The 24,222-nt window shown below is 37.1% G+C and overlaps 5 protein-coding genes across 5 annotated transcripts; 3 read left to right on the plus strand and 2 right to left on the minus strand.

The window, feature by feature from the left end:
• The first annotated feature begins 5 nt into the window (after positions 1-5).
• Positions 6-11,284, plus strand: LOC129794881 (heterogeneous nuclear ribonucleoprotein U-like protein 2). The gene is made up of 9 exons (XM_055835794.1): positions 6-287; positions 386-648; positions 774-2,321; positions 4,723-4,833; positions 7,375-7,543; positions 7,980-8,150; positions 9,921-10,324; positions 10,395-10,646; positions 10,764-11,284. The coding sequence occupies exons 1-9, from the start codon at positions 155-157 to the stop codon at positions 10,830-10,832; spliced, it is 3,120 nt and encodes a 1,039-aa protein (XP_055691769.1). The 5' UTR covers positions 6-154; the 3' UTR covers positions 10,833-11,284.
• A 1,676-nt stretch (positions 11,285-12,960) lies between these two features.
• Positions 12,961-14,314, plus strand: LOC129794928 (cell division cycle protein 123 homolog). The gene is made up of 3 exons (XM_055835868.1): positions 12,961-13,067; positions 13,144-13,771; positions 13,847-14,314. Exons 1-3 carry the CDS (start codon positions 13,038-13,040, stop codon positions 14,131-14,133), a joined length of 945 nt encoding a protein of 314 aa, XP_055691843.1. The 5' UTR covers positions 12,961-13,037; the 3' UTR covers positions 14,134-14,314.
• Positions 14,315-15,168: 854 nt separating this feature from the next.
• Positions 15,169-15,781, plus strand: LOC129794934 (39S ribosomal protein L41, mitochondrial). The gene has a single exon (XM_055835875.1). It carries the CDS (start codon positions 15,222-15,224, stop codon positions 15,711-15,713), a length of 492 nt encoding a protein of 163 aa, XP_055691850.1. The 5' UTR covers positions 15,169-15,221; the 3' UTR covers positions 15,714-15,781.
• Positions 15,782-15,786: 5 nt separating this feature from the next.
• LOC129794931 (calcium homeostasis endoplasmic reticulum protein) lies at positions 15,787-16,602 on the minus strand. Its single transcript, XM_055835872.1, has 2 exons — positions 15,971-16,602; positions 15,787-15,899 (listed from the first exon to the last, which is right to left on the minus strand). Exons 1-2 carry the CDS (start codon positions 16,577-16,579, stop codon positions 15,816-15,818), a joined length of 693 nt encoding a protein of 230 aa, XP_055691847.1. The 5' UTR covers positions 16,580-16,602; the 3' UTR covers positions 15,787-15,815.
• A 1,682-nt stretch (positions 16,603-18,284) lies between these two features.
• LOC129794883 (conserved oligomeric Golgi complex subunit 3) lies at positions 18,285-22,534 on the minus strand. Its single transcript, XM_055835795.1, has 5 exons — positions 22,172-22,534; positions 20,952-22,107; positions 19,442-19,741; positions 19,194-19,369; positions 18,285-19,124 (listed from the first exon to the last, which is right to left on the minus strand). The coding sequence occupies exons 1-5, from the start codon at positions 22,325-22,327 to the stop codon at positions 18,309-18,311; spliced, it is 2,604 nt and encodes an 867-aa protein (XP_055691770.1). The 5' UTR covers positions 22,328-22,534; the 3' UTR covers positions 18,285-18,308.
• Between the last annotated feature and the right edge of the window lie 1,688 nt (positions 22,535-24,222).

Consider the following 24,222-nt stretch of genomic DNA (forward strand, 5'->3'; position numbering starts at 1 on the left):
AACACGCAATAGTGGCGAAATGTCAAAAGAATCAAAGCAGAGAGTCGTGCGCTTTGATTGTTTTTTTTCCGCAACAAAATAAAAAGTTTTTCTCTTTTGCGCGAAAAAAAGAGAGCATTTCCGGTTGTAATAAAGTGGAATTTCCGTGGTGAAAATGGATCTGTCTGATTTGTCCAAGTTACGTGTGGTGGATCTGAAGCAGGAGCTGCAAAATCGTGGTTTAGACACAAAAGGTGTTAAGGCTGTTCTCATTGAGAGGTTGCGTGAAGCAATGTCCGCCGATGCTGGTTTGTTGAAAAACAAAATTTTCCGCCTACTTTTCCCCACGCACGGAAAACTTTCAATTTTTCTGCATTTTTTTTGGGAAAATTTTTTTTGTTTGCAGATGGAAGTGAATCGAATGATGTTGAGGGGAGTTCCGATGGTGGGGCACAGGAGGAGAGTATTTTGCCCGATGAAGAGTCATCTGACGCAAGAGGCGTCACTACGCATTCGCCGTCTCCGGAACCACCAGCGCCACCCATCGTGGACGCCCCCGAAGAGGCAATTCTCCTCGATGAATCCGAAAGTGGGGACATTGTAATGCACGAGGTCCCACCGGAAGTCTCCCCCGATAGCACGGAGGACGTCACAGAGGTGCAGCAGGAGGTAAAATTTGCGCATTAATTCCCTTTGTTAGGTGTCAATATTTCAATGTTTTTTTGTGAAAAATTTGAAATTTTCATGAAAAATTCCCTAAAAGTGATCTTAAGTGGAATTCTCACATTTTTCAGAATCTTCCTCCCCACGAGGCACCTCAAGAGGATGTGAAGGAAGCATCACCAGGTGGGGAAGAAGCAACACCAGCTGGTGGCAGAGAAGTAGAAGAAGCCAGAGAGGAACCCTCCTCAGCTGGTGGAGAAGAAGAATTGGCAAAGAAATCCGAAGAACCCACCGAAGGGGATGATGAGAAGAAGTGTCCGGAAGAAGCTGATGATTCAGCTGTTGATGCGTACACGCAGAATGAGACAATGCCAATGGATGAGGTGGAGAAGAAGGCAAAAGAGGAGGAAGAAGCCAAGAAGGCAGCAGAAAATGAACCGAAAGACGATAAGAAACGCCGTCGGAGCCCATCTCCGGACACAACGGAGGGTTCCTCCCGACGACGCCCCCGTCATGATTCCCAAACAGCTCATGCGGATGATTTTATGAACATTGAAGATGAACCCGCCCTCCCGGAGGATCCATCCCTCTCGTGGGTTGACTCAGATCTCCACATGAAGATCAGTGGGACAGATTTCTGCGAAGCACGAACCCTAAGTGATGGGGTTCTCGGGCTTATGTGGGCCGGTGCCAGAGCCACTCATGGTGTCACCACTGGCAAAGTATTCTACGAAGTTCAGCTGCAGCAGAAGAATAGCCGCGTTAACTTTCCCGACGAGAAGAATCTCTTTGATTTGCGCTGTGGATGGTCAACACTCAAAACGGACCTCCATCTCGGGCAAACGGAGAATTCTTTTGCCTACGACGCTGAAGGGCGGAAAGTTCACGCAGGCACCGAAGAGGATTTCGGTGTGAAGTTCACCGTTGGAGATGTAATTGGGGTGTACCTGGACATGGAGTCTGAATCGTGTAAAATTCAATTCACGGTCAATGGGGAAGATCAGGGAGTTGCTTTTGAGTTTGAGAAGGAAAAACTCGCTGGGGAGGCTCTCTTCCCGCACATCTCAACGAAGAATATCACATTCAAGGTGAATTTTGGGCAACTGGAGAATACTCTTCTGTCCGAGTACGTTCCACGGAAGCGTCATCAGGAGAAGCCAAAGGAGGAGGCAGAGAAGAAGGAGGCAGAGAAGAAGGCAGCTGATGGGGAAGAAGTGAAGAAAGATGGGGAAACTCCTGAAACTGCTGACGCAAAACCCGAAGAAGATGCGGCGCAAGTGGCAGAGGCAAAGCCCGAAGATGGACAAGAAGGAGCACCAAAGGATGCCGCTGCAGAGCCCAAAGAGGGCGGAGAAGAACCCACTGCTGCAGAAGAAGACAAGAAAACAGACGCAGAGACAAAAGATGAAAAGGAAAATATGGAAGTAGATGAGCAGGAAGAAGTTCCGGAGAAGCCAATAAACAGAGAAACTCTCCCGGAATACACCTTCATCTCCCGCCTGCCGCGTGAGGAGCTCGTTGAGGGACTCAAACGCGTTGCCTCGCGGAAGGAGTGCGAGGTGATCATGATGATTGGTTTACCAGGATCCGGGAAGACACACTGGGTGACCAAATGGAATGAAGAGCACCCAGAGATGCGCTACAACATCATTGGGAATAACTATCTCTACGATCGAATGGTGAGTCTTTCAGAACTTATTATTTTATTTGAAAATTAAAAAAATTTGATTTTTCTTTGAGTTAAATGCAAAATTTAATGATTTATTGCGTCAAAATCATTGAAAAAACTCTGATATATGACTAATTTCGACACATAAAATCAGTCCAAAAAATATTTTTAAAAAAAAAATTGAATGATTTTTGCGTTAAAATATGTCTGAAAAATTGCTGATTTCAACGTATAAAATCAGTCTAAAAATAGCTCAAAATTAAATAGTTTTTGCATTAAAATATATTCAATGTACGACTGATTTCGACCCTCAAAAATTGTCTAATAATTAGTTGAATATTTATGATTTTTTAACGTTGAAATACATCTGTTATAGGGGTAACTGGGGTAAAATGGTGAATTTGAAAGAAGCAGTGGGAGCTAATCTGTCTAATTTCGTCAGTAGTTGCACTTCCTACCCCTGCCTAAGCCTAGAAAGTTTCATAATAATTGATCCAATATTTTGGCTTTTATTTGAAAAACAAATTTTTCGAACCTCAAAGTTACTCTGACCTCTCAACTACAAATTCAGTTTTGGCGAAATTCTCTGCAATATTTATGATGTAAAAGCATTTTTAGACAGAGTAACTATTGTTAAACACGAATCTAATCTGAATTTTCCGAAAAAATTTTCCGAGTTTTCCCGTAAAACACTGATAGTAAAAAGTACCGCTTGGGGCAAAATGGTGAATTTGGTGTTTTTTTTTAAAATAACTTTTTAAATTTTTGAAAAAATAATTTCCCTTAATTACTATAACTATTATATACAATTTGGGATGTTTAATCACTTACTATTACCAATTTTGATAAACTAAAAAAATAAAAAAAGCAATTTCTTAAATTTAACGTTTTTTTAATTTTTTGTATTTTTTTTATTAAAAAAAAGTTTTAATTGGTACACAAATCTCTCATTCTCAATAGATATTATAGTGCCTTGCTAAAATAATTTTATTAAATTAAGATTAGCAAACAAAAAACGCAATTAACCGTTTTACCCGTTTTACCCCAGGATTTTTGGAACAGGCAAATTCGGAAGGGTTTGGAAAATGGCTTGAAAAAGCATTTTCCCATTGAGATAGAGAAAAATCGTCTGAGACAAAGTTGTAGCCCGGAAAATTTCCTATAAGATAGTTCTCATGGGAAATCTCAAATATTTCCATGGAACTCAGGGAAAATTATCTCCCAAAAATTCACCGAATTTCCCCAGTTTCCCCTACGACTAATAACGACGCATAAAATCTTTAAGGAGAAGTTGAATTCAAAATCGAATGATTTCTTGCTTTAAATATGTCGATAAACGTCTGATATACGACTGATTTCGACGCAGAGTATCAGCTTAAAAAACTGTTTAAAATTGGATGATTTTTTTTTACGTTGAAAAAAGCCTGATATATCGCTGATTTCGACCCATAAAATCACTTTAAAAAAGTTTGCTTTAATATTGAAAGATTTCTTAAGTCGAAATTGATGAGAAACGTCTATTATGTAACTAATTTCGACAAATAAAATCAGTTTGAAAAACAGTTCAAAATTAAATGATATTCTGCTTCGAAATGCGTTCGATATACGACTGATTTCGACGCATAAAATCATTTAAAGAATTGAATGATTTCTTACAATAAAATCATCGAAAAATGTCTAATGTGTAAAGAGTTTCAACGCACAAAATCAACCCAAAAAATATTTAAAGATTTAATGATTTTCTGCTTTGAAATATGTCTGATATATGATTGATTTCGACGCAGAAAATTAGAAGAAAAAATATCTAAAAATTAAATCATTTTTACGTTAAAATATGTCTCAAAATTTGCTGATTTCAACGTATAAAATCAGCTCAATATTGAATGATTTTTTGAGTTGAAATACGTCTGGATATATGACTGATTTCGACGCACAAAAAATTGTTTAAAAATAAGTTGAATATTGAAGATTTTTTACGTTGAAAAATACTTGTTATTCGACTGATTTCGAATGCATTAATTCTCAATAAAATCATTAAAAAGAAAATGAATTTAAAATTTTAGAACTTCTTACGTCAAAATCGTCGAAAAATGTCTAAAAAATGAATGATTTCGACGTACAAAATCATCACGAAAGTAATTAAAAATTAAAAGATTTTTTGCTTTTAAATAACGTCTGATATATGACTAATTTCAACGCACAAAATCAACTAGAACTGAATCACTTAACTAACTTAACTGACGAAATTCCAGACTTCTAACCATTTAAGCAGTATTTGCTAATTTCAGTGACATTTTGAACATGTTTAGCACTTTCCTCAGGCCCTAAAATTAATCTCACCAATTACCTTTAAGAATATTTTAAATATTTAAGATAAAATACTCAAAATATCGTCAAAATATCCTTTATAGAATCGTGGAAAAACCTCAAAAAGCGAGAAATTCAATGATATGTGCAACAGAAGCTTCACTGTTCTCCAAGAATTAGCCCAGAAGAGGCGTCGAAACTACATCTTTGATCAGGTGAGTCCACACTGAACTCAATGCTAAATTATAATTCCCCCCCAAAAAAAAATCCTTCCTCCAACCCCAAGAGAGATCACAAGTAGACAAATAGCTGTCCGTAGTTTTCTTTAAGATCAAACAAAATGCTATAAACGAGATTCTAAAGAATTTTACCTCTTTTGTGAATTTAATGAGAGTGAAAAACAAATCAAAAGATTGTTTTTGCCAAAAAAAACAAAAATCTTGAGAAAATTAGTTTAGAAAAGAGAAAATCGTCAAATTCCCGGAGAAAAAAGCGGCCAGAAAAAAAAAAAGAAAAAGTGAAGAAGAGTCATCATTTTGACCCTGGATTTGCTCATGAGGATCGAAAAGGATCACGTATGGAATGCCAACAAAAATCAATTTTGAAAGAAAAACCCATGAAGAGAAGCCCCCAAAAAGAGTGATGATTTGCAACAAAATGCGGAATGTGTCAAGATGTCAACATGGAGAGAGAGATAGAAAGAGAGAAAAAAGAGAAATGAAATGATTAGGAAAAAAAATTAGATCAGCGATAAAAATTTGAGTATTGAGTTTAATTATACAATTATTTTTAATTTTATTTCCTTGAAAAAAAAAAACAAGAAAATATTTTTGTTTTAAGTTTCCCACTAAAATTTTATTTTTTAAATACCTATTTTTATCTCTTTTATTTTTTTGTATTTTTTGTAATTTGTAAAATTTTTTCTTGGAATTTGAAGCACATTTTGGTATTTTTGGGGATTTTTTTTGAAGTTTTTGACAGATCAGTTGTCGAAAATTTGACATTTCCTTGACAGATTTATATATTCTGTCAAAATAGTGTCAAAAAGTTCTGTCAAAGTAAGGATTGCCAAACAGTACCTATTACCAATTTTCTCACATCATCATTCATTCCAAGTGAGAAAATTTTGCAGTTATATCTGATTTTTTTTAAAGAATTAATTCAGATAAGTTTTGTTCTTAATTTTTTGTTAAACTTTTATTTGGTATGAAAGTCATTTTGACATTCAAACAGCCCGTTGAATTTGTTTCAAAGTAAATCAATCAATTTGACGTTAGCTCAGCTGCCAAGGAATATTCTAACGTCAAAATTTCAAGAACCTAATTTAACACTTCAATACATTTTATGGACTTTTTAAAAATTTAGTAAAATCAAGATTTTCTCCAAAATCAAGATTTAAAATAAGCTTAATTTTTACTGAAAGACTTTCTCGTTCTAATAGTTAAGATTTTATTTTGACATTTATTTGACAAAGTTTATTAATCTGTCAATGAAATGTCATTTTTTGACAACTGGTTCTATGAAAACGTCAAAAAAGAATAACAAATAAAATCAAAATTTGCTCAAATTACAACAACAAAAAATTTACAACTCTTCAATTTCATAACCTTTTAACATTTTTTTTTTCAAAAATTTTTTCTTTGAAAATTTTCTTTCCAAAAACTTTTGAAAGAAAATTGAAAAAAAGAACTTTTTTTTTTGAAAATTTCTTGCAACTTGAGAGAGATAAAAATCATTTTTTCAACTCTTTTTTAATTCTTATGTAGAAAGATATTTTTATCATTCAGAAAAAAATTTACATTTTTAATTATTTATTTGGGGTGTTGCAGCGGCGTTACACTTCATACCCATTAGAAAAAAACAAACATGCGTGCAGGTAAATATTAGTTATTAAAAAAAAATAAACAGTCAAAAGAATTTAAAAAAAAAATTAAATATAAATATGGAAAGTAAAAAAAAAGAAAAGAAAATAATTTAGAATGAGAATAAAAAACAACTTTGATGACTCTCAAGAGAAAAATTAAGATTTTGATTAAGAAAAAGAATTAAAAGAATTTTAAAAAGAATAATAGTTTCCAACGTCAAAATTGAAAAGATAAAAAAAATCTTTATGAGAGTCTCAAAGTTTGTTGAAAAAAATCTTCCTTGGACATCAATTCAATGGTAAGGAATGCTTTTTAATAATTATTTATTATAAAATTTATTTTAAATTTAAGATAGATATATTAGGCAAGTAGAGTTCTCAGTGGGATCTCTATGGATTGCGGTAAGTAAATTAGATTTAAAAAAATTAAATGTAAATGAAAGTTCTATTAGGCTATAAGATGGGAAATGTGCGGGTGGGGGAATAAATTTAAAATTAATTTATATTTTGATAAAAAAAAAAGTGATCTTATGGGTGATCGCGACGTGATCTTTAGGGATGATCAATGAGAGCATAATGAGAGACAAACAAAAATGCAAAAAAAAAATGAGCGAAATCCAGAATGAAGGCCAAGCAAATGAAAAATCAAAGAGATATTCTCCAAAATGGAATGAAGACAAACAAAAAGAATTTTTAAAATGAACAAAAAAAGGATCTTCCACATGATTTTGAAGGGTTAAACCGGGGGTGGGAATAAAATGAAAAACTTCTCCTCAACAATTAATCAAAGAAAACAAACAAACTCAACAAAATGATAACTGATCTAACTCATCTGCTGTATGTGGATCCGATCTTGTGATCTTCTACTGCTTCTGTGATTTTCAACATTTAGACGAATGTTTATGCGTCAGCCCAGAGGCGTAAAATGAAAGGATTTGGTGACTTCAAACGTATTGCGGTGATTGTTATACCAGACGATGAGGAATATAAAAGGCGTGTCGCGAGTAAAAATGAGGGCGGTAGCAAAGAATTAGCTGATTACGCCGTCAATGAGATGAAAGGTATTGTCTTCCTCCTATAACGTAACATTTATCAGTAAATTTAATTAGTATATTTAATAAATAATAACAATTTACAATTTCTAATACTAACTGTAACATCATTCCACATATTTTTTATTTATGCTTTTTTGTTGCTATTTTTTGACTTCTTCACACAATCATTTTACATTTTAGCAGAATATATCCTTTGAAGAATCATCAGTATTTTATTTATTATTTACTTTTGTAGTAATAATTTAATTTAATATTTTTGTATAAATGATTGAGCGAGTTTAAAGTGAGAGAGAGAAAGAAATGAATGAGGAATTAGTTTAATTTTTTTTTATATTATTTTCTCATTAGTTTCCGTAGATCACGTAGAAGATCAAAGAAGAAGCGAATGATCAAGGAGAATTTGATGTGTTTCAATATATTTGATTTTAATCTCCTAATTTAGCAAACTTCTCACTACCAACGCTCGATCTTGCCTGGTTTGATGAAATTAAGTATGTGGAATTGGAGGAAGAAGCCGCCACGAAGTTGGTACAGGATTACATTGATCGTGCCAAGAAGGCACTCCCGCAGAAGAGGCGTCCCTATGAGGATAATCGCGATCGTCGTCGAAGAGGTAGGTGTTGCTGAATAATTTTTTTGTTGGGAGCATTTTAGGGAAACTAAATAAATATCCTGGCTAAGAAACTTTTGAAAACTCGGGAAGTTTTCAGGGAGATTTTTGAGTTAATTTCAGAACAAAAAATTCAGAATTTGTTTGAATTCTCATTAAATGGTTAGATAAATGGTTAGAATTTAGTAAATTTTTAAAAATATATTTTTTTCTCCTTGCGTAGAAGTAGTAGAGGGCTTTTCAAGATACAACCACGTGGGGGCTGTTTTACAAATAGAAGTGTATCAATATCCTGATTTAATTGATTAACGTGATCTAATTGTTGCACATAGTAAGATACTCGATGTTTCCTTCATGTTTCACACTAAAGAATTGTATAGTAGGAGTGTTCACGCACTTTTCATACAAAAATTAACAAACCTTTCACAAAGAAAAACTATGAAAGAAAGCTAAAACCTTTTCTTATTCTTTTTGGTGTTGTTTCGTCTATAGTTTTTTTTTGCTTTGTGAAAGGTTTGTTGATTTTTGAATGTAAAAATTTCGAGAACAGAGGGCTTTCGCGATGTTTACAATGGTGAGGACTATTGATTTTAAGCCCTCAAACTTTTAATTTTGGGGGATTAAAATATTTGAAGTAGAATAAAAATTTAATCGTAAAAATAATTATATCAAATGGACGGAGGAAAACAATAAAATAAGAACTTTTCTTAAAAGTCGTTATCATAGTTTTGCACGTGAGATGTATTTGACGTTATAATATAAATTAGAAAAAAAAACAAACTATTTGTCAAACGATATAAAATAAGCGTCAGAACGTCCAATGTTTCAATTGACTCATCAAACGTCAGAAATTAACTTCTATAAATGTCAAATATGTGTAAAGAAATATCAAATTGTTTTGAAATATCTTTTCAACGTCTTTGAAATTATAATTTTAAAAAATCTAAAAGCGCATCTAGGATTAGACTACATACTAGATTAGATTGCTTGACGTTTCTTCTTTGACGTTCAATGTGTTTTTTTTTACAGTTGTATCAGCTAGCTTAATTCTAACGTTTGACATTACTTTTACCTATTTTTAGTGACTGCATTAGAAGCTTTTTACATTCTTTTCAGTTTAATCGTCTGATTTTTTTTAAGCTTCTGTCATTATGTATTTTTTTATTTTTATAAAAAAAAATTAAAAAATTTAAAAAAAAAGAAAAGAAGAAGAATTAGAAGTTTTTTCTGATTTCTTTAATAAATTTGAGCAGAACGTATTAACCCAAACCAATAGACAAATAAATTCAGGGGTAATAAACCTTTAAAAAATTGACACACTTTCATTTGCAAAAGGGCTCTCACGTTGGTGTACATCACGATATTCTCCTATTGTTTAACTCTTTCTCATTCTTTGAGTCATTAGTTGACCTAAATGTGAAACATTATACAGGGTGGCCAGGAAATTAGGGCATGATTTTAACTGTGAATAACTTTTGATTGGATTGAGATATTTGAAAAATTCTTCCGCCAAAAGATGCGTAAACTCAAAAAGTTTTATTTGCTTTTTATTTTAAATCAATATCTTAAAAATTGTAGCCGCAAGAGCAAAAAATAATTAATTAATTAATTAATTTTCTAAATTGGTTAAAAAAAAACGTTGTAAATGAGAAATATTCTTTAAAAACATCTAAACAGAATAAATATCGTGATGAAAGGTTCCATTGTTTCATGCAGACGCAAAAGGGTTAACAAAAAATCGACAAAATTAACGAAACAAAATTGCTTCCACAGATTACGGCAATGATCGTCGCTGGGATCGTGGAGATCGTCGTGAACGCTGGGATATGGGTGGGTATCGTGGTCCATCGGGATGGCGTCCACCACCACCGCGTGATTACTACGGCGGCGGCGGCGGGTATGATCGTCGTGAACGTTGGAATGAGCCAACATGGGTGAGTGGCAATCGCCGCTATGAGCGCGACTACAGGCGTGACTACGGGAGCCGCGACTACCCAAGGAGCCGCGATAGTCGTGACAGTCGCAGTGGGCGCTCAGGACGCGATCAGGATTTTCGCGAACGTCGGAGCGACAACCGTGGCGGTGGCGGAGATAATTACGGAAGTCGCTCAAGTAGCTCACGGAGCAGTCGTCGGGATTACTCGTCATCCAGCCGGGATTCGGGTAGTTCGGCCAAGGTGAGGATTCTCTTTTTGTCTTGTTTAGAGGGTGCAGTGAGATGATTTTTAAAAAAAAATGTTTTTTTAGAGCTACGGAAATCCAGCTTATGGCGCCATGCCACCAGGAGGAGCAGCTATGGCTGCACAGGGTGGTGCAGCATGGGGTGGATGGCAGCAGCAGCCGCCGCAGCAACAACAGTGGCCCATGGCGGGGAATTGGGGTGCTCAGGGATGGAATCAAGGTGGGTGGAGTACAGGTGGAGCACAGAATTGGGGTGGATGGGATCAGTGGAGTGGTCAAGCAGCTAATGGGGCTGAATGGAATACCGCTTCCTGGGATGTGAGTAATTCATAAAGAAAGAGAGAGAGAAAGAGAGAGAATTGATCTCTCTTTCTCACTCTCACACACAAACATCCTTAAAAAAAATTTCTCCCTTGGATATCTCATCCTTAACAGGTCAATCAGGCCGCCTACACCACAAATAGCTGCCCAAATGTGGACCCAGCGTCCGGACAGACAAATTAGTTTGTGTGTATTCTCTTTAGCATCTAAAAATACTATTTTTTCGTCCATTGACACCCCTTTCTTCGTCTTTTTCTGAATAAAGCCGGATTATTCTTTCTTTTTTCTAAAGAAACTTATTTTTTAAATCAATTTCTTTTCTCTTTCTAATTCTATTGGAGTTTATTTAAAAAAAAAAGGTGAAAGAACCTCAAAAAATTAATTAAAATTAATTAAAAGTCCATTTTTGGCACGATAAAGAAGCAATTCCTGAATTATTTTTTTTTAACTTTAAAAATCCTTTTAGCTGGATGGACGTGTAGAATTAAATTAAATTTAATGAGAAAAAAAAAGAAAGATAAAGAATTGATTGTCTCAATATTTGATTGTAATTTGTGAATGTATATAAAAGAGATAAACATCTTTTAATCACATTAGAGAATAAAATGCTAAAAGTACAAAAAAAAAAACAAAAAGAAGGATGTTTTCAGAGGATATACACTCAGATTTAAACTTCTTGCATTTTACTCCGGGTGGTTTAATTTACTATTTGATATGTTTGGAAGATGGAAAGTCTTTATTCCAGCTTCCAAGTTTCAACGAAAATGCCGGAAAATCTTCTTTTTCCGCATTTTCTTAAAATAACTGAGAAAAAATCGGAAATAAGAATTTTCTCAATTTTAAAGGAGTTCATGCACCGACCATGTAAAAACTTTCTCTATCGCAGAACAATTTTGATCCATTTCATCTTGTAGAGATTGAAAAAAAAATAGAAAAATCTTGAGAGAACCTTCCCAATATCCACTGGGATCACATAGAAAAATGCAAATAAAAATTTTTCATTGTGATCCCAGTGGATATTGGGGAGGTTTTCTCGCGATTTTTATATTTTTTCTTATTCTCTACAATATGAAATGGGTTAAAATTGTTCTGCGATACAGGAAATTTTTACATAGCCCGTGCATGAACTCCTTTCTGCCCAAAACTTCCCCAAGATAAAAATTCTGTGGATAATTTGAACATATATTCTTCTGTAAAATGATGTCGGCTATACTCTTTGGTTGATCTTGGTTGAGGTTTCCCAATCACCTGACTAAAAAATCAAGCAAGAACTGGCCGAACCTATTTAACCTGCTGGCCGCCAAGACCTTGGAGCTTCCTTAGAGCGCCAAGGTGGGGTCGTTGAACGACCCCAAGAAGGAAGTCGATTTTCTCATAAACCATACAACCGGGAACTGTCGGGTCACTACCTTTAGACTCCTTATATAGTCCTCTTGCCCCTTGCATCACAAATTCGCCACCCGGAAACACGTAGAAGAAGATATTAGGGAAAAACATTTTTCACTCATTTTTCACACTTTCTTCGTGAGAAATTTGCCACGAAGTTGACCGCAACTGCTATTTTTTTTCACTACTTCCCCACATTCCCCTCACTTCCCGCACCGTGATAAATGGCAATATTTCTCGAATATTCTTTATTGTTTTGCACATTTATATGCTTCTAATTACGTTTTATGTTGTTTATGTTACTTATTCGCGATAATTCTGACACTGAGAAGGTAAAGTGAGAAAGTAAACACAACCCTTCAACCCCCTTCAACCATATGATTTATGATGTGACTAACTTCATTCTAAGAAATTTTCCGCAGCATGGCCGTTACACCAATTTTTGAATTCCCTTCTTCTACATTTTCCTTAATAACTTTTCTTGTGGTGGACGGATTGAGCTGAAATTTTTACACAACCTCCTCAGATAACCAAAGAACTTATTTCCAAAAGATGGGAATGGTATCTTTTATATTTATTAAGTTATAGCACGAAATATAGGGCTGGGGTCGTTCAACGACCCCGCTTGGCGGCCTAGAGGTTAAACTTCGTCATACAGACATAGTCCTGTATTGGTTTTGGATCAATAAATAAAAATTAATTAACCAAAATTAGTCATTTTGAAAATCGGGCGTGTGGTGTCGCCGTATGACCTAATTGTCCTTAAAGAGTTAACAGTTTCTATAATTTTTTTTTATTTTTTTCACAATTTTTATCTCATTTTATTCTCCAAGAAAAATCATTTAAATTCCCTTTACGCGTATACCTTTCAAGTAAGCATTACACGAGTAAGCCTTTTGCAAGCTACGCATGGTCAACTGGGTTTGTTTAGTTTAGTGAAAAACATTCGCATGAGGTGAACGTAAACAAATAATAAAAAATAAATAAAAGTTTCACAGAGAAATGGATAGTCCGCCAAAAAAGCAAGAAATGGTAAGGAAATGTGGTGAGATCCTTTGAAGGACATTCATTCCTTATAAACTTTTTCCACTTTGTCAATATTTTTTAGAATATCCTCGAGGCATGTTCCTTTGGGAATTGGTATGAAAAGTTTGAAAAGATCACCATTAAATCCTTCCTGTTACCCATTCCCAATGATATCTTGGACTACCTGCGTGATGACATCATAATCCTACCACGAGAATGTCTTCCGGAAACAGAAGAAGAAGAAGAGGAAACAATTGAGGAGGAAGAGGATTCCAGCACAGTGTCCTTTCCGGAGTTTTCAGGTGAAATTCAGAGGATTCTCCAGCGACTCCCTGGTGGGGCTTTTCTCAAGACAAACTGGCACTGTGCCCGGGATGCTCATTGGATTATGCCCGGACAGAGTCTACGTGTTCGGAATCTCGATGAGGTCTATCAGCTGCTGAAGGCATCAAATTTCTCCAAAATGGATTTGAGCCCTGAAAGGGGATTTGCGTGTGGCTTCAATTTCACCGTTGTCCTGCGGAAGTGGCAGGAAATTAATCCAGCCAATGAATTTAGATGCTTTGTGCGGCGTCACACACTAATTGCCATCTCTCCGCGTGCCTGGCCCGAATACTATGAGCACATTTATCAGCAAAAAAGTGACATTATCCGGGATATTTGTACGCTCTTCAAGGAATACATCAAGAATCGTTTCCCTCTCAATGACTGTGAGTACTTTTCCTCTCTAATTTTTGAGGGAGATGAGTATCATGGATGACTTTTTTTTGTATTCTTCCTTCTAGATGTCTTTGATGTTGTCCGGGAGCGCAAAGACAGCGTTCAGCTGGTGGATTTTGCACCATTCAATCAGGAATATACGAATTCCTTGGCATTTGATTGGCTCGAACTGGAGGATGATGAGAAATATCCAGCAAATGGGGAGGATGAACCGGAATTTTGCTACCTCAAAGAAAACATTGGGATTCAACCGAAACAAAAGGAAATCTTTGGGCTTCCGTTGGAATTTACAACATTCGCTGGGAATTCGGAAGCTTCAGTGGCGCAACATCTCACGGAATTGGGACTCTGAAATTTCAGTTTCCTTTCAAAGGAGAATGTAACCTTCAGAAAGGAGTGTGTGACCTTCAAGGAATCTTCCACATTTCCTTGCAAAAAATTAGATTATTTTTTAAAATGAAGATAATCGTGTAAAAAAATGAAAGAAATAAACAGTTTTATGCCTAAAATCGCCTAAAATAGTGAATCAAAAATTTGGCATTTGAATATTTTTGAAATTTATTAGAAATTTAATTTAGATTTCAGTACTACCTTATCTTATTTGAAAAGTTCAACCTTTACCAAAATTTCATCCCTAAGCTTTAAATTCCTTTAAAATGAGTGAAATTTTTAGTAGACGGAACCTTTCAAAAAAATAACTTAATATTTTAAACTCTTTTTAGGTAATCCAGATTCCTGTATCATCTGTGGACTTGGTTCAAGAGAACATGCCAAGAATAAATACCCTGACTCAAAGTCCTTCCTGACGGATACCACAGAGAATTCAAAACAAAATCTATCGCAAATCTCCAAGGTAGATTATTCCAAGGATGAAATGTGGGAATAAGTTAATTTCTAACCTCTCTTTTTTGATCCTCTTTATACTTTATCCACTTTATTTTGAATGAATTTCATATTATTTAAAGACAAGAAACATAATTTATTTTTGAGTGAAGTACAAATAAACCTTATATGACTGAAATAACAGAAGAAAAAAAGAAAAGAAATATGATTTGTTGAATAAATGAGGAAAAATTAATCTGCGAGAGATTTAAGTGGTTTTAACGCGGAATTTGGTTTAATTCTTGTTACCTTTTTGTCAATCCTTATTTCCAGCTGAGAAGATCTTTTAACGATAAATTAAGTAACCTGCAAAGCAGGATTTTTTAATACAGACTATTCAAAATAATTACAAACAAAAAACAATTTTCTGCATAAAAGGTAAAGATGTAAAAACCGCGTAAAATAATAAAAGTAAATACTTAGACTTACCTTACTTATTTCCTTACGTGCAAGATATTGTTACTGGCCAGCTGGGATTCACATCAATAATAATAAAATTGAGGTTATGGAGCAATTTTCTCGGGAATAGCGAAGAATATTTTTCTCACAAATAAAGAAATGTTGCGAAAAGTTCCTTCTGTCCTTGTGTGTGTATCCAGAAGTATCCATACAACTCCTTCCGTTTGTGGCAATAGGAATTTCCGGAAGTTCCCACTTTACAACAAACGCGGCACACGAATTTATAAGCAGCAACGAAGGGAGAATCTTCCCTTTTGCCTGCCCATCTACAAGTACGGAGTCCGAGACACGGGAGAAGTTATTGATAATGTCTACCATGAGATTCCCGAAATGATCCCAGAACTCATCGTACCAGACCTCAAGGATTGCCAGCTGAAGCCGTATGTGTCGTACAAAACGCAGGAAGTCTTCCAGAGTGAATTCACCAGTGAGGATCTCTTCAATGCTGTGTACAGTAAGAAAATCATTGAAGATTTCAAAAATAGTGCCCTGCGGGAAGATGGAACACCCGTTGAACCCTCTCCGGAAGAACTAAAGACTCCCGAAGAAGCTTTCATTGAGGCCAGGAAGACAGGATCCGATATATTCTGAGAAGATTTTTTTGTTTGCTTCTAGTTGTATTGAGATAGGATTTAATAATATAATAAAGGTTTTTAACCAAATTTTCCGGTGTTTTCCTTGCGAAATCTCTCTCTACATCCTTCCTGCAACTTTCTGACGATAAGCAAATAACTTCTTTACCCATTTTTCCATCCTCGCTGCATCATTTCCGTACAGCTGTTGAGAGAAAATGATAAAAAACATTTTAAAAAGTGTCCCAATGAGGAAAAGAAAACTCCCGGACTTACATTTTGATGGAAAACCGTGTCCTCAGGAAGTTCCGTGATTGCCGGCTTTGGGAGTTGAATTGTTGGATTTGAGGTTATGTCAATCAAAATACTACTTGACGGCGATTTCTTCACTCCTCCGCCCCCAGAAGACCCAGAAGATGTGAATGCTTTTACCGTGAAGGAGTCCTCATTGAGCTCCTGAAACACCTTGGCTGAAATATTGCTCCCAAGTTGCTCCACAGATGCAAAATTGGGAACTTTCTCCACTGCTGGAGCTACTGGAGGAGCCACAACATTGGGCACTTCCTTCGTCTCCTTTGACCTCCTTCGTGATTTATCCGTTGAACTCACTGTGGAGCCACTGCTGGTGGATGTAGATGAATTTCGGGAATCTCTGCTGCTGGATCTTGAGCGGGAAGATGAATGTCTGCGACTGCTGTAGTGTTTTGAATGCTTCGAATGACTCAATTTTCGATGACGATCCCTCTCCCGGGATCTCTTCCGGGAAGAAGATTTATATCTGCCAGATGACTTGTGACTCCTCGCGTACTTCCTGTCACGATGGGAGCTGCGGGAAGTGCTCACGGATCGTGAATAGCTGCGAGATCGAGAACGCGAACGGGGCATTTTTATTTATTTTTTTAACCTTTTTAGCAAACTGTCATGCAAGATTTAGGTTTGAAAATTTCATTAACACTTGGAGGACCCAACATTTGGCACAACGCGGAGGATCAAATTGGTAATAAGTACCAGTTGATAAAATATGCTCAATAATTAATTATTAATCAGTTTATTGAACAAGGATCGAAAGTTTCACTAATTCTTGATCTCCTTCATGCATTTCTGCATCTAATTACTAAACATTTAATTAAGAAAATCGTCACTGAAAAAAAAATTGCGTCGAATCGATGCAAAATTGCCAATTCAAACGACTTTTTTAGCTACAATTTTACATAATTTATTATTGCGCCTAAATCATCACAAACTTTGATTCTTAAAGTAACTTTTTAGTCACTTCCGGCAATAAAATTGGTTCACATTAATGATTTTCACCGAGGAAAAGTGAACAAGAGCATTTCATTTGGGAAATATGGGAAAACATAACCTCAAAACAATGGCAAAAATGTATGAGATTTTGACTGGTAATGATTACCAATTTGATCCTCCGCGTTGGATTCTGACTTTGACCTCAATTATCTTCCAAAGAAAAGACTTTTCTCGAGATTTTCTTTCTGCTATCTTAAAGTAATTGAAATTCCCTACACATAGATGCTAAATTCATGGAGATAGGTTCAATAGATTTTGTTCTGTGACGATTTTAAGGTTCCAATTGGTAGCAATTACCAGTAAAGTCCTCCGAGTGTTAAAATGTTTGAAACGTTCGCGGAAGATGTTTTAAATTCACTGCTTCTCCGGGAAACTCATTTTTGGAGCTCGGGCCTACGCTGAAAAAGCTTCGGAAGGCCCCGGGGAGCTTCATTTGAAATTTGGGGGCGAAATTCGCCAGATTTTTAATGTTTTAATCCATTTTGCACGACTTTTTGGCGCGGAAAGTGCCACAAGTGGCTGGAAGTTGTGCAGTGATCCTGACCATTTCATCAGGCAGTCTCTATGGCACTTTCTGGGAAGCCCATCCAACCATTTCGGGAAAAAATATACAAACTTTAAGTTGCTGAAAGCAGCCCAGCTCACATAATTCATGCTAAGAGTTGATGCTCAAATAGCGGAAGTTCCGAACAGTATCATTCCATCTGGTAAGACGGGTAGGACTGCTGGTTGCATGCGTGAGCACCATAGGTTTCGTCTTTTCGCTCAAAATGATAATTTTGCGAGATCCGAGCAGTCACAAGCCGCGAAGTGCTTCGTGCTTCCTCCATCATACAGAAGGAAGACACATCATCTGCATACATTTAGACTGTCAGATTCTGAATTTCCACTGGAGGGAGATTCTCCAGGTCATTATAAAGAAGATTGTGAATAGAATTGGACCTAGCCGGCTACCTTGAGGCACTACGGCAACGTGAACCATCTCACTGGATCTTCTATCTTTATATGAGGTCATTTGAGTCCTCAGGTCGAGGTAGTCCTTCAAACATTCTCTAAGGCGGCCAACAATACCACACTCCGACCTCTGCAACAAAACAGGCGCCTATCCGAGTGTTGAAAGGGATGATCCTAAGATCCCTTAGAAACCTGATGCATTGGACAGAATGGATATACAACTTTCAGTCACTTGTGGCACCTTCCGGGAACATATCAAACTGTTTCAGGAAGGAAAAGGTATTCAAAAAAAAAATGTAAAAACTTCAAGTTGCTAATTAAAATAATTAAATATAGCTATAAGAAGTCGCGATATTTATTGCAATTCTTTACTTTCCTGGCCGGGACCTTCTTCAGGGGCATCTGAGACGGGTTGCTGCAGCATTTCCTCCTGAATCTTCTCATTCTCCACCGATGACAACGTTGATTTGCGACTAGGTGGTGCCCCCTGAGCGACGGCTCCTTCAGCTAAAACACTCGCACTCAGTAGGACAGAAATTTGATCTGCCGACGGACATGCCGCAATGGCGAGATCTTCCTTGGAAAACTTCCCAGTTGTACTGATAAATTGTTCCAATTTCACAAAAGCCGCAATAATGTTATTCCGAATTGGTCGAAAGAGGATGAATTCCGTATCCTTATTGGCAAGGTACAGCTGCATAGCCCTCTGAAGACCACTTAGCTTCAATTTTATATTCTTCTGGGCTTCCTGAACAATTTCCCCGACCTTTGGTGGGGCCATTTCAGGGATGTTCACCTCAGCTGTACCATGAGTGGCCAGGATTTGCGTCATTCTCTCCATAAATCCCAAAATATTGCCAACAAGGAGATTTGTAGCGTCACGAATGAAGATCTCACAGACACTCTTAAGCTGTCGATCAACATCTTTTCGTGAATCAAGGAGTTGCTCCTTCATCTGCGGTGTCCCCTCGAGGAGAAACTCTAACAGAGCATTATTGCTCCCAAGGGCAAAGAGTTGCCCACGCTTCTGGATTAACCCATAAGCTGCTGTCTTCATCTTACTAAAATCCAAACTTGTCTTCTTCACAATGAAATCAACACGGAATGGAGCAATTTGTTCCCTCAGAATCAGCAAGTGCTTAATTTCAAACAACTCCCCATCGAGATTTGTCTGAAAGAAACTCATTTTTAATCTAAAAAAAAATAACTTTTTAAAAAAATTTTAAAGAAAAACTAATACTTTGCGTTGCTGGATAAGAGCAGCAGCTGCAGACACGGATTGGATGCAGTAAGTTAGAGCTTCTTGTGAGAGATTTTGAAAGATTGGACGATCTACGCAGCGATAGAGACGTGATAGGCAAACCAGAGTTCTTCTAACCGTAGGATACCACATCCCATGCAAATCTGCCGGGGAGTCTGTGATTCCAGAAACAAAAAAAGATAAGTTTAGAAAAATAGAGATTTTTAACTTGCCCCAGATGAACTAACTTCCAGTTCGGGATCGCATTTGACTCTCAGCAGTGGAATTAATGGAATCAACCTCTTGGGATGTCATGGAGAACATCGAAGCACGCGAATCAGCACGCTGAAGGAATGATGGTGGCTCCTGGAGCGACAGAGCAATACTCTCCATCATTTCCAACTTATCCGGATAGGCTAGATCACCAGCTGAGGGTTTGTAGTTGAGAATATCGGATTGGATGTAGTGCCTAGCACGGACAACCAATCTGTCCTGAACATCGTGGAGAAGTTGATTGATAACACGCCCAAACGGACCCAGAGATTCCGCTAAGAATTTACCGGACAAGAAATAGAAATTATGAGGAATTGGTACTTCATAGCGCGAGAAGGATTATTATTATGCGTTGAATTTTGATTAATCAGTTGTATAGGGAATTTAAAAATTTTAATTTTCTTTGTAAAATTCTGCAATTTGATGAATAAAAATTATGTTAAAATAATCGCGTATGTACTTATTTTAATTCTAGAGCAGCGCGGCCTGCCGCGTGCCCGTTCACTTTGAAATCTCTGAGCGATCCGCTAAATTTTCCCTTAATATTTTAAGATGGCTTCCAGCCTATCTTTCATTTTGACATCTTGGAACTTTCCAATGATCACCACTGGAAAGTTCGAGCATTCAAATTGCGCCAATTTATTTGAACTTATTGAGACCGTTTTATTATTCTAATAGAAACAATTTGTAATTATTCTAACAAATTATATGGTCTCGACTTTTGATCAAAAAAATTCTACTTTTGATCAGAAAAACATTCCATTTTGGGCAGAAAAATGTTTCAACTCCAAGAGGAATGTTCCATTTTGTCAGGAAAATCTGCATTTTGATCAGGAAGACTTGCCATTGTGGTAAATGTACGTTCTATCAAGAAAATAATAACATAACATAATTTCAGTCCTGAAGAAGGTGAAAACGATCTCCGATATGTCAGAATTGTTAAAATAAGCATCCTTGAATTTCAATAAATACTTCAATTTTTTTGTTCAATTTTTATTGCAAAATATTTTAATGCATTTTAAAAAAAATTACAAAAACAAGTTTCAATAACCGTCTTTTATCCGTGAGGGGCGTTCAAAACAAGCTGTTGGATTGTTATTTATTTACAGTTTCAAATATGACGGGGCTGAGATTTTAGTCTTTGCGGACCCACCACACGTGCTCAAATTAATCCGCACCAATTTCCTTAAGAAAGGATTCAATTTCAAAGGGAAATTGGTGAACTCAAATCCCCTCAAGGAGCTCTACAACCTCACGAAAGAGAGTGAGCTGAGGCCGGCGGCCATGAGCCTAAATAAGGCCATACTTTATGATCACGACCCATTTTATGGGATTTTTTGAATTTCTTCTTTTTGCAAATTTTTTTTTGGATTAATAAGTGGCCTTAATCTACTTACAAACCATCACAATTTTTTTTCTCTCTAAAATTGGAGCGAAGCGACAATTTACCTTATTATTTAAAAAAAAGGAGTTAAATGAACTTACGGCTGTGATGAACATGCTCGTCCAGCATTTCCGTCCTGAGGATACTGGATAGCTCAGCGAGGGTCTCAAGATGCGCAATTTGCCCCACAAAGGGTCTTATTGTGTCGTACAGCTGCAGGGAGAGTGCATCGAGGAAGCCATTCATCTCGCGCGAATGACTCGGGAAGAACTGGAGGAAGAGCCGATACTCATCCTGACACACGTGAACGAGGAAGGCGCATGCAGCACGCACGAGGGCACAGTGATCCCCACGATGGGTAACTGTGAGATCCTGCAGAGCTGCCCCAACTCCCGGATACATCACCACACGCCTCTGGGAGAGGTAGTATTCATGTAGATCCTGCAGGAGGGTCTCATATTCCGCACAGCGCGTCTTCCGCTGCTCAATGAGGTTCGTTACGCGCTTCACTTTGGGCGCTGATGCTTGGAATTTACCGTAAAAGAGGGCAAAAGCTGTGTCGGAGGTATGTTCGCGGGGCTTAGCACCTTCTGGGATACGCTTTGGGGCCAGAACTTGCTCCGTGGCTGTACTCAGGACATTTATCACGTGACTCCGCATCATCTGCACCACACGCCCAACGCACTGCTTACACTTCCCCATGTACTGTCCGGCATCACGGTAATCCCGATGCCCCTCGAGGTACTCAAGACTCTCATCCAGACGCACGAGGAGCTCAGCAAAATTATCCCCGAGCACAGAAAGAGTGGGATTCTGCAATTTCTGTGCAATTTGCTCAAGTTGTGTGAAGTACTGCAATCTCTGCCGGATATCCCCATCCAGGGCACTCAAATGCTCCTGATCTGCCACCAATTTCTCACTTGCCTCATGCAGGGAACTCGTATTGGTGGAGACAAATTGAAATTCATCCTCAAGCTGCTTCAGGCTCTGCAGGGTGTCATCAATTTGCTCCAGGAGGGCATCACAATCATTCCTCCGTTCACGGAGATGCCTCAAAAACGCCCAATGCTGTGAATCTCCTTCATTGAGAATCTCATCATTTACACGATCGTACCATGAGAGAAACTTCCGGAATGTATCGATGGATTCCTCTCCATTCTCCAGCTCACGCAGGGAATCACTGAAGGAAACTCCCGGAACCGCTTCTACAGCTGTCTTCTCCACCTTTCCTGCCTCCTTCGTGTCATCCTTTGAAGGCTGGAAAAGATAAAGGAATCATCGTAAAAGAGCTCAATTTCCTCTTCCAACACACACAACTCACCTCCTCCGGTGGGAGTGACAAGCTGTAGATGACATCCTTCTGGAGGGCAGTCAGGGGTGCCAGGGGATTCTCTGACATGTCCCACTGGAGCAATTTATTCTGAATCTTCCGTAAATTTGCATTTTCATTTTTTGCAAAAGCAACGTCATCCACCATCGCGTAAACAAATTATGTTCAGAAAAACCGAAGAAAAAAACAGAAATTCTCAAACTTTCCACATCAAAAAGGATCAAAGGGGGAAGAAGGAGCTGCAGCTGCTTCCTGCTTTGAGCTATTTTTGGGTTTTTACCACTATTTTTATATTTTTGTTGGCAGCAAAGATTTTTTTTTATAAGAATTATGAGGTTATGTTTACGTTGGCAAAAGCTATCGATATTTTGAAAATATTTTAATCGATGTTTTGGGAATCTTCCCGCGCTTTTCGTTAAATTCCAGAAAAAAAAATGGATTTTTCTTTCGCGCGAAGATCACGCAAACTTTTTAAATTGTTAAATATATTAAAATATTTAAAAAAAAAATTGTTAAATAATGAACATTGACTCACAATTAATTAATTATTCTTACTCTTTAAATGACGAAACCTTTTAAATTTACAGGGCGGTGATAAATCGTAACGTTCATTCAAAAGTTTTTGCTTTTTAATTTTTTCAGCGTTTTTTGCATTCCAGAAGCTCCTGGTATACTTCTTCTTCTTCTTCTTTTTAAAAACTTCAGGGCCGGACGTCATTTCGACATCCACACAGCCGCTCCTGGTATACATCCAGAAACATCCCTAGTCGAGAAAAACTATAAAATCGCCATAGCAGAGAAAATTTGGAGATCCATGAAACCGCCAAATTATTTCGTCCCTGAAACGAAATAAAAATGTAATTCCAGCAATTCCAGGCCAAACTAAAAAAAATGAAAGCTAGTCCGTTTCACCTGTGGCAAGTGAATTCAACCGAAACGGCTGGGACCATCTTGATGAACGTTGGTATTGAACTTAAGGAGATCATTACGAGTTGCAAAATATGTCTATGGGATTCCCTATGGGGTTAATAATTGTATGGATGATGTCGTCCAGTCCATATAATTATTAATTCCATAGGATCCCTCAGTCTCATAAGACTAGCTATTTCCCAGCTCTGGGAATCTTTGAAAGACATGGTGAGGGTAGGGCCTGGGATAACCGAATGCAATTGTAATTATATCTCTCTCTCTTAATAAGTCTCTTGAATTAGTAGATGTCATTATTAGGGGGAAAGATGAACAAGAATGACGTGCAAGAGTAATGCAAGTTTTAAAGAAATTCAATGAACACCGCGTTAAAATAAATTTCGAAAAAAGTAAATTTTTTTGCACGTCGGTCCAATATTTGGGGCACGTACTGTCTCACAATGAAGTGCGCCCCAACCTAAAGAATAGTAAAGTACAAAAGATACTTAAAATGTTGAAATGCACGATCATTCTCATCTTAACAAATTTTGGTTAACCAAATTGCGACACAAAAATGATTCTCTTTGAGACATGGAACATAAAATCCTAAAAGAGAGAATCCCACAACTCCACTCTGATCGATTTTGATGTCTTGAAGTTGAAGAGATCCATGGTGAAAATCAGCTGATTTATTGAAGAAGTGAAGGATCTATTCATGAGAAAGGCGTTCGACGCCGTTGAAAAAATTGTGTCTGCTGAAAATACTGGTGTAATGGTATTATTGACCGCCCCAGAGATTGGTTGAAGGACTACCTCGAACTGAGGACTGAAATGACCTCACATAAAAATAGAAGATCCAGTGAGATGGTTCACGTTGCCAGAGTGCCTCAAGGCAGCAGGCTAGGTCCCATTCTCTTCACAATATTCATTATTTACCGGAAGATGCAACATTTGTTAACCCAAATGAATGCAGATGATGTGTCTTCCTTCTTTATGATGAAGAAAGAAAGCAGCTCGCGATTTGCGACAGCTCCGATCTTGCAAAATTATCCTTTTGTGCGAATAACAGAATGACACAATAAATACCGAAAGGACGAAGCCTATGGTGCTCAGGCGTACGACCGGCAGTCCCACCC

Source organism: Lutzomyia longipalpis, chromosome 4 (assembly GCF_024334085.1).
Source record: "Lutzomyia longipalpis isolate SR_M1_2022 chromosome 4, ASM2433408v1".
Classification (NCBI taxonomy): Eukaryota; Metazoa; Arthropoda; class Insecta; order Diptera; family Psychodidae; genus Lutzomyia; species Lutzomyia longipalpis.

Bases quoted from the DNA above. Each gene is read 5' to 3' on its own strand.
- LOC129794931 (XM_055835872.1), bottom strand. From the start codon at position 16,579: ATGCCCCGTTCGCGTTCTCGATCTCGCAGCTATTCACGATCCGTGAGC. The intron at 15,900-15,970 runs GTAAGTCCGGGA...TTCTCTCAACAG, and splicing joins ACACGGTTTTCCATCAAAAT to CTGTACGGAAATGATGCAGC.
- LOC129794881 (XM_055835794.1), top strand. From the start codon at position 155: ATGGATCTGTCTGATTTGTCCAAGTTACGTGTGGTGGATCTGAAGCAG. The intron at 288-385 runs GTTTGTTGAAAA...TTTTGTTTGCAG, and splicing joins AGCAATGTCCGCCGATGCTG to ATGGAAGTGAATCGAATGAT. The intron at 4,834-7,374 runs GTGAGTCCACAC...TTCAACATTTAG, and splicing joins GAAACTACATCTTTGATCAG to ACGAATGTTTATGCGTCAGC.
- LOC129794928 (XM_055835868.1), top strand. From the start codon at position 13,038: ATGGATAGTCCGCCAAAAAAGCAAGAAATG. The intron at 13,068-13,143 runs GTAAGGAAATGT...AATATTTTTTAG, and splicing joins CGCCAAAAAAGCAAGAAATG to AATATCCTCGAGGCATGTTC. The intron at 13,772-13,846 runs GTGAGTACTTTT...TCTTCCTTCTAG, and splicing joins TCGTTTCCCTCTCAATGACT to ATGTCTTTGATGTTGTCCGG.
- LOC129794883 (XM_055835795.1), bottom strand. From the start codon at position 22,327: ATGGTGGATGACGTTGCTTTTGCAAAAAATGAAAATGCAAATTTACGG. The intron at 22,108-22,171 runs GTGAGTTGTGTG...TATCTTTTCCAG, and splicing joins TGTCACTCCCACCGGAGGAG to CCTTCAAAGGATGACACGAA. The intron at 19,125-19,193 runs GTATTAGTTTTT...AGTTTCTTTCAG, and splicing joins CTCTTATCCAGCAACGCAAA to ACAAATCTCGATGGGGAGTT.
- LOC129794934 (XM_055835875.1), top strand. From the start codon at position 15,222: ATGTTGCGAAAAGTTCCTTCTGTCCTTGTGTGTGTATCCAGAAGTATC.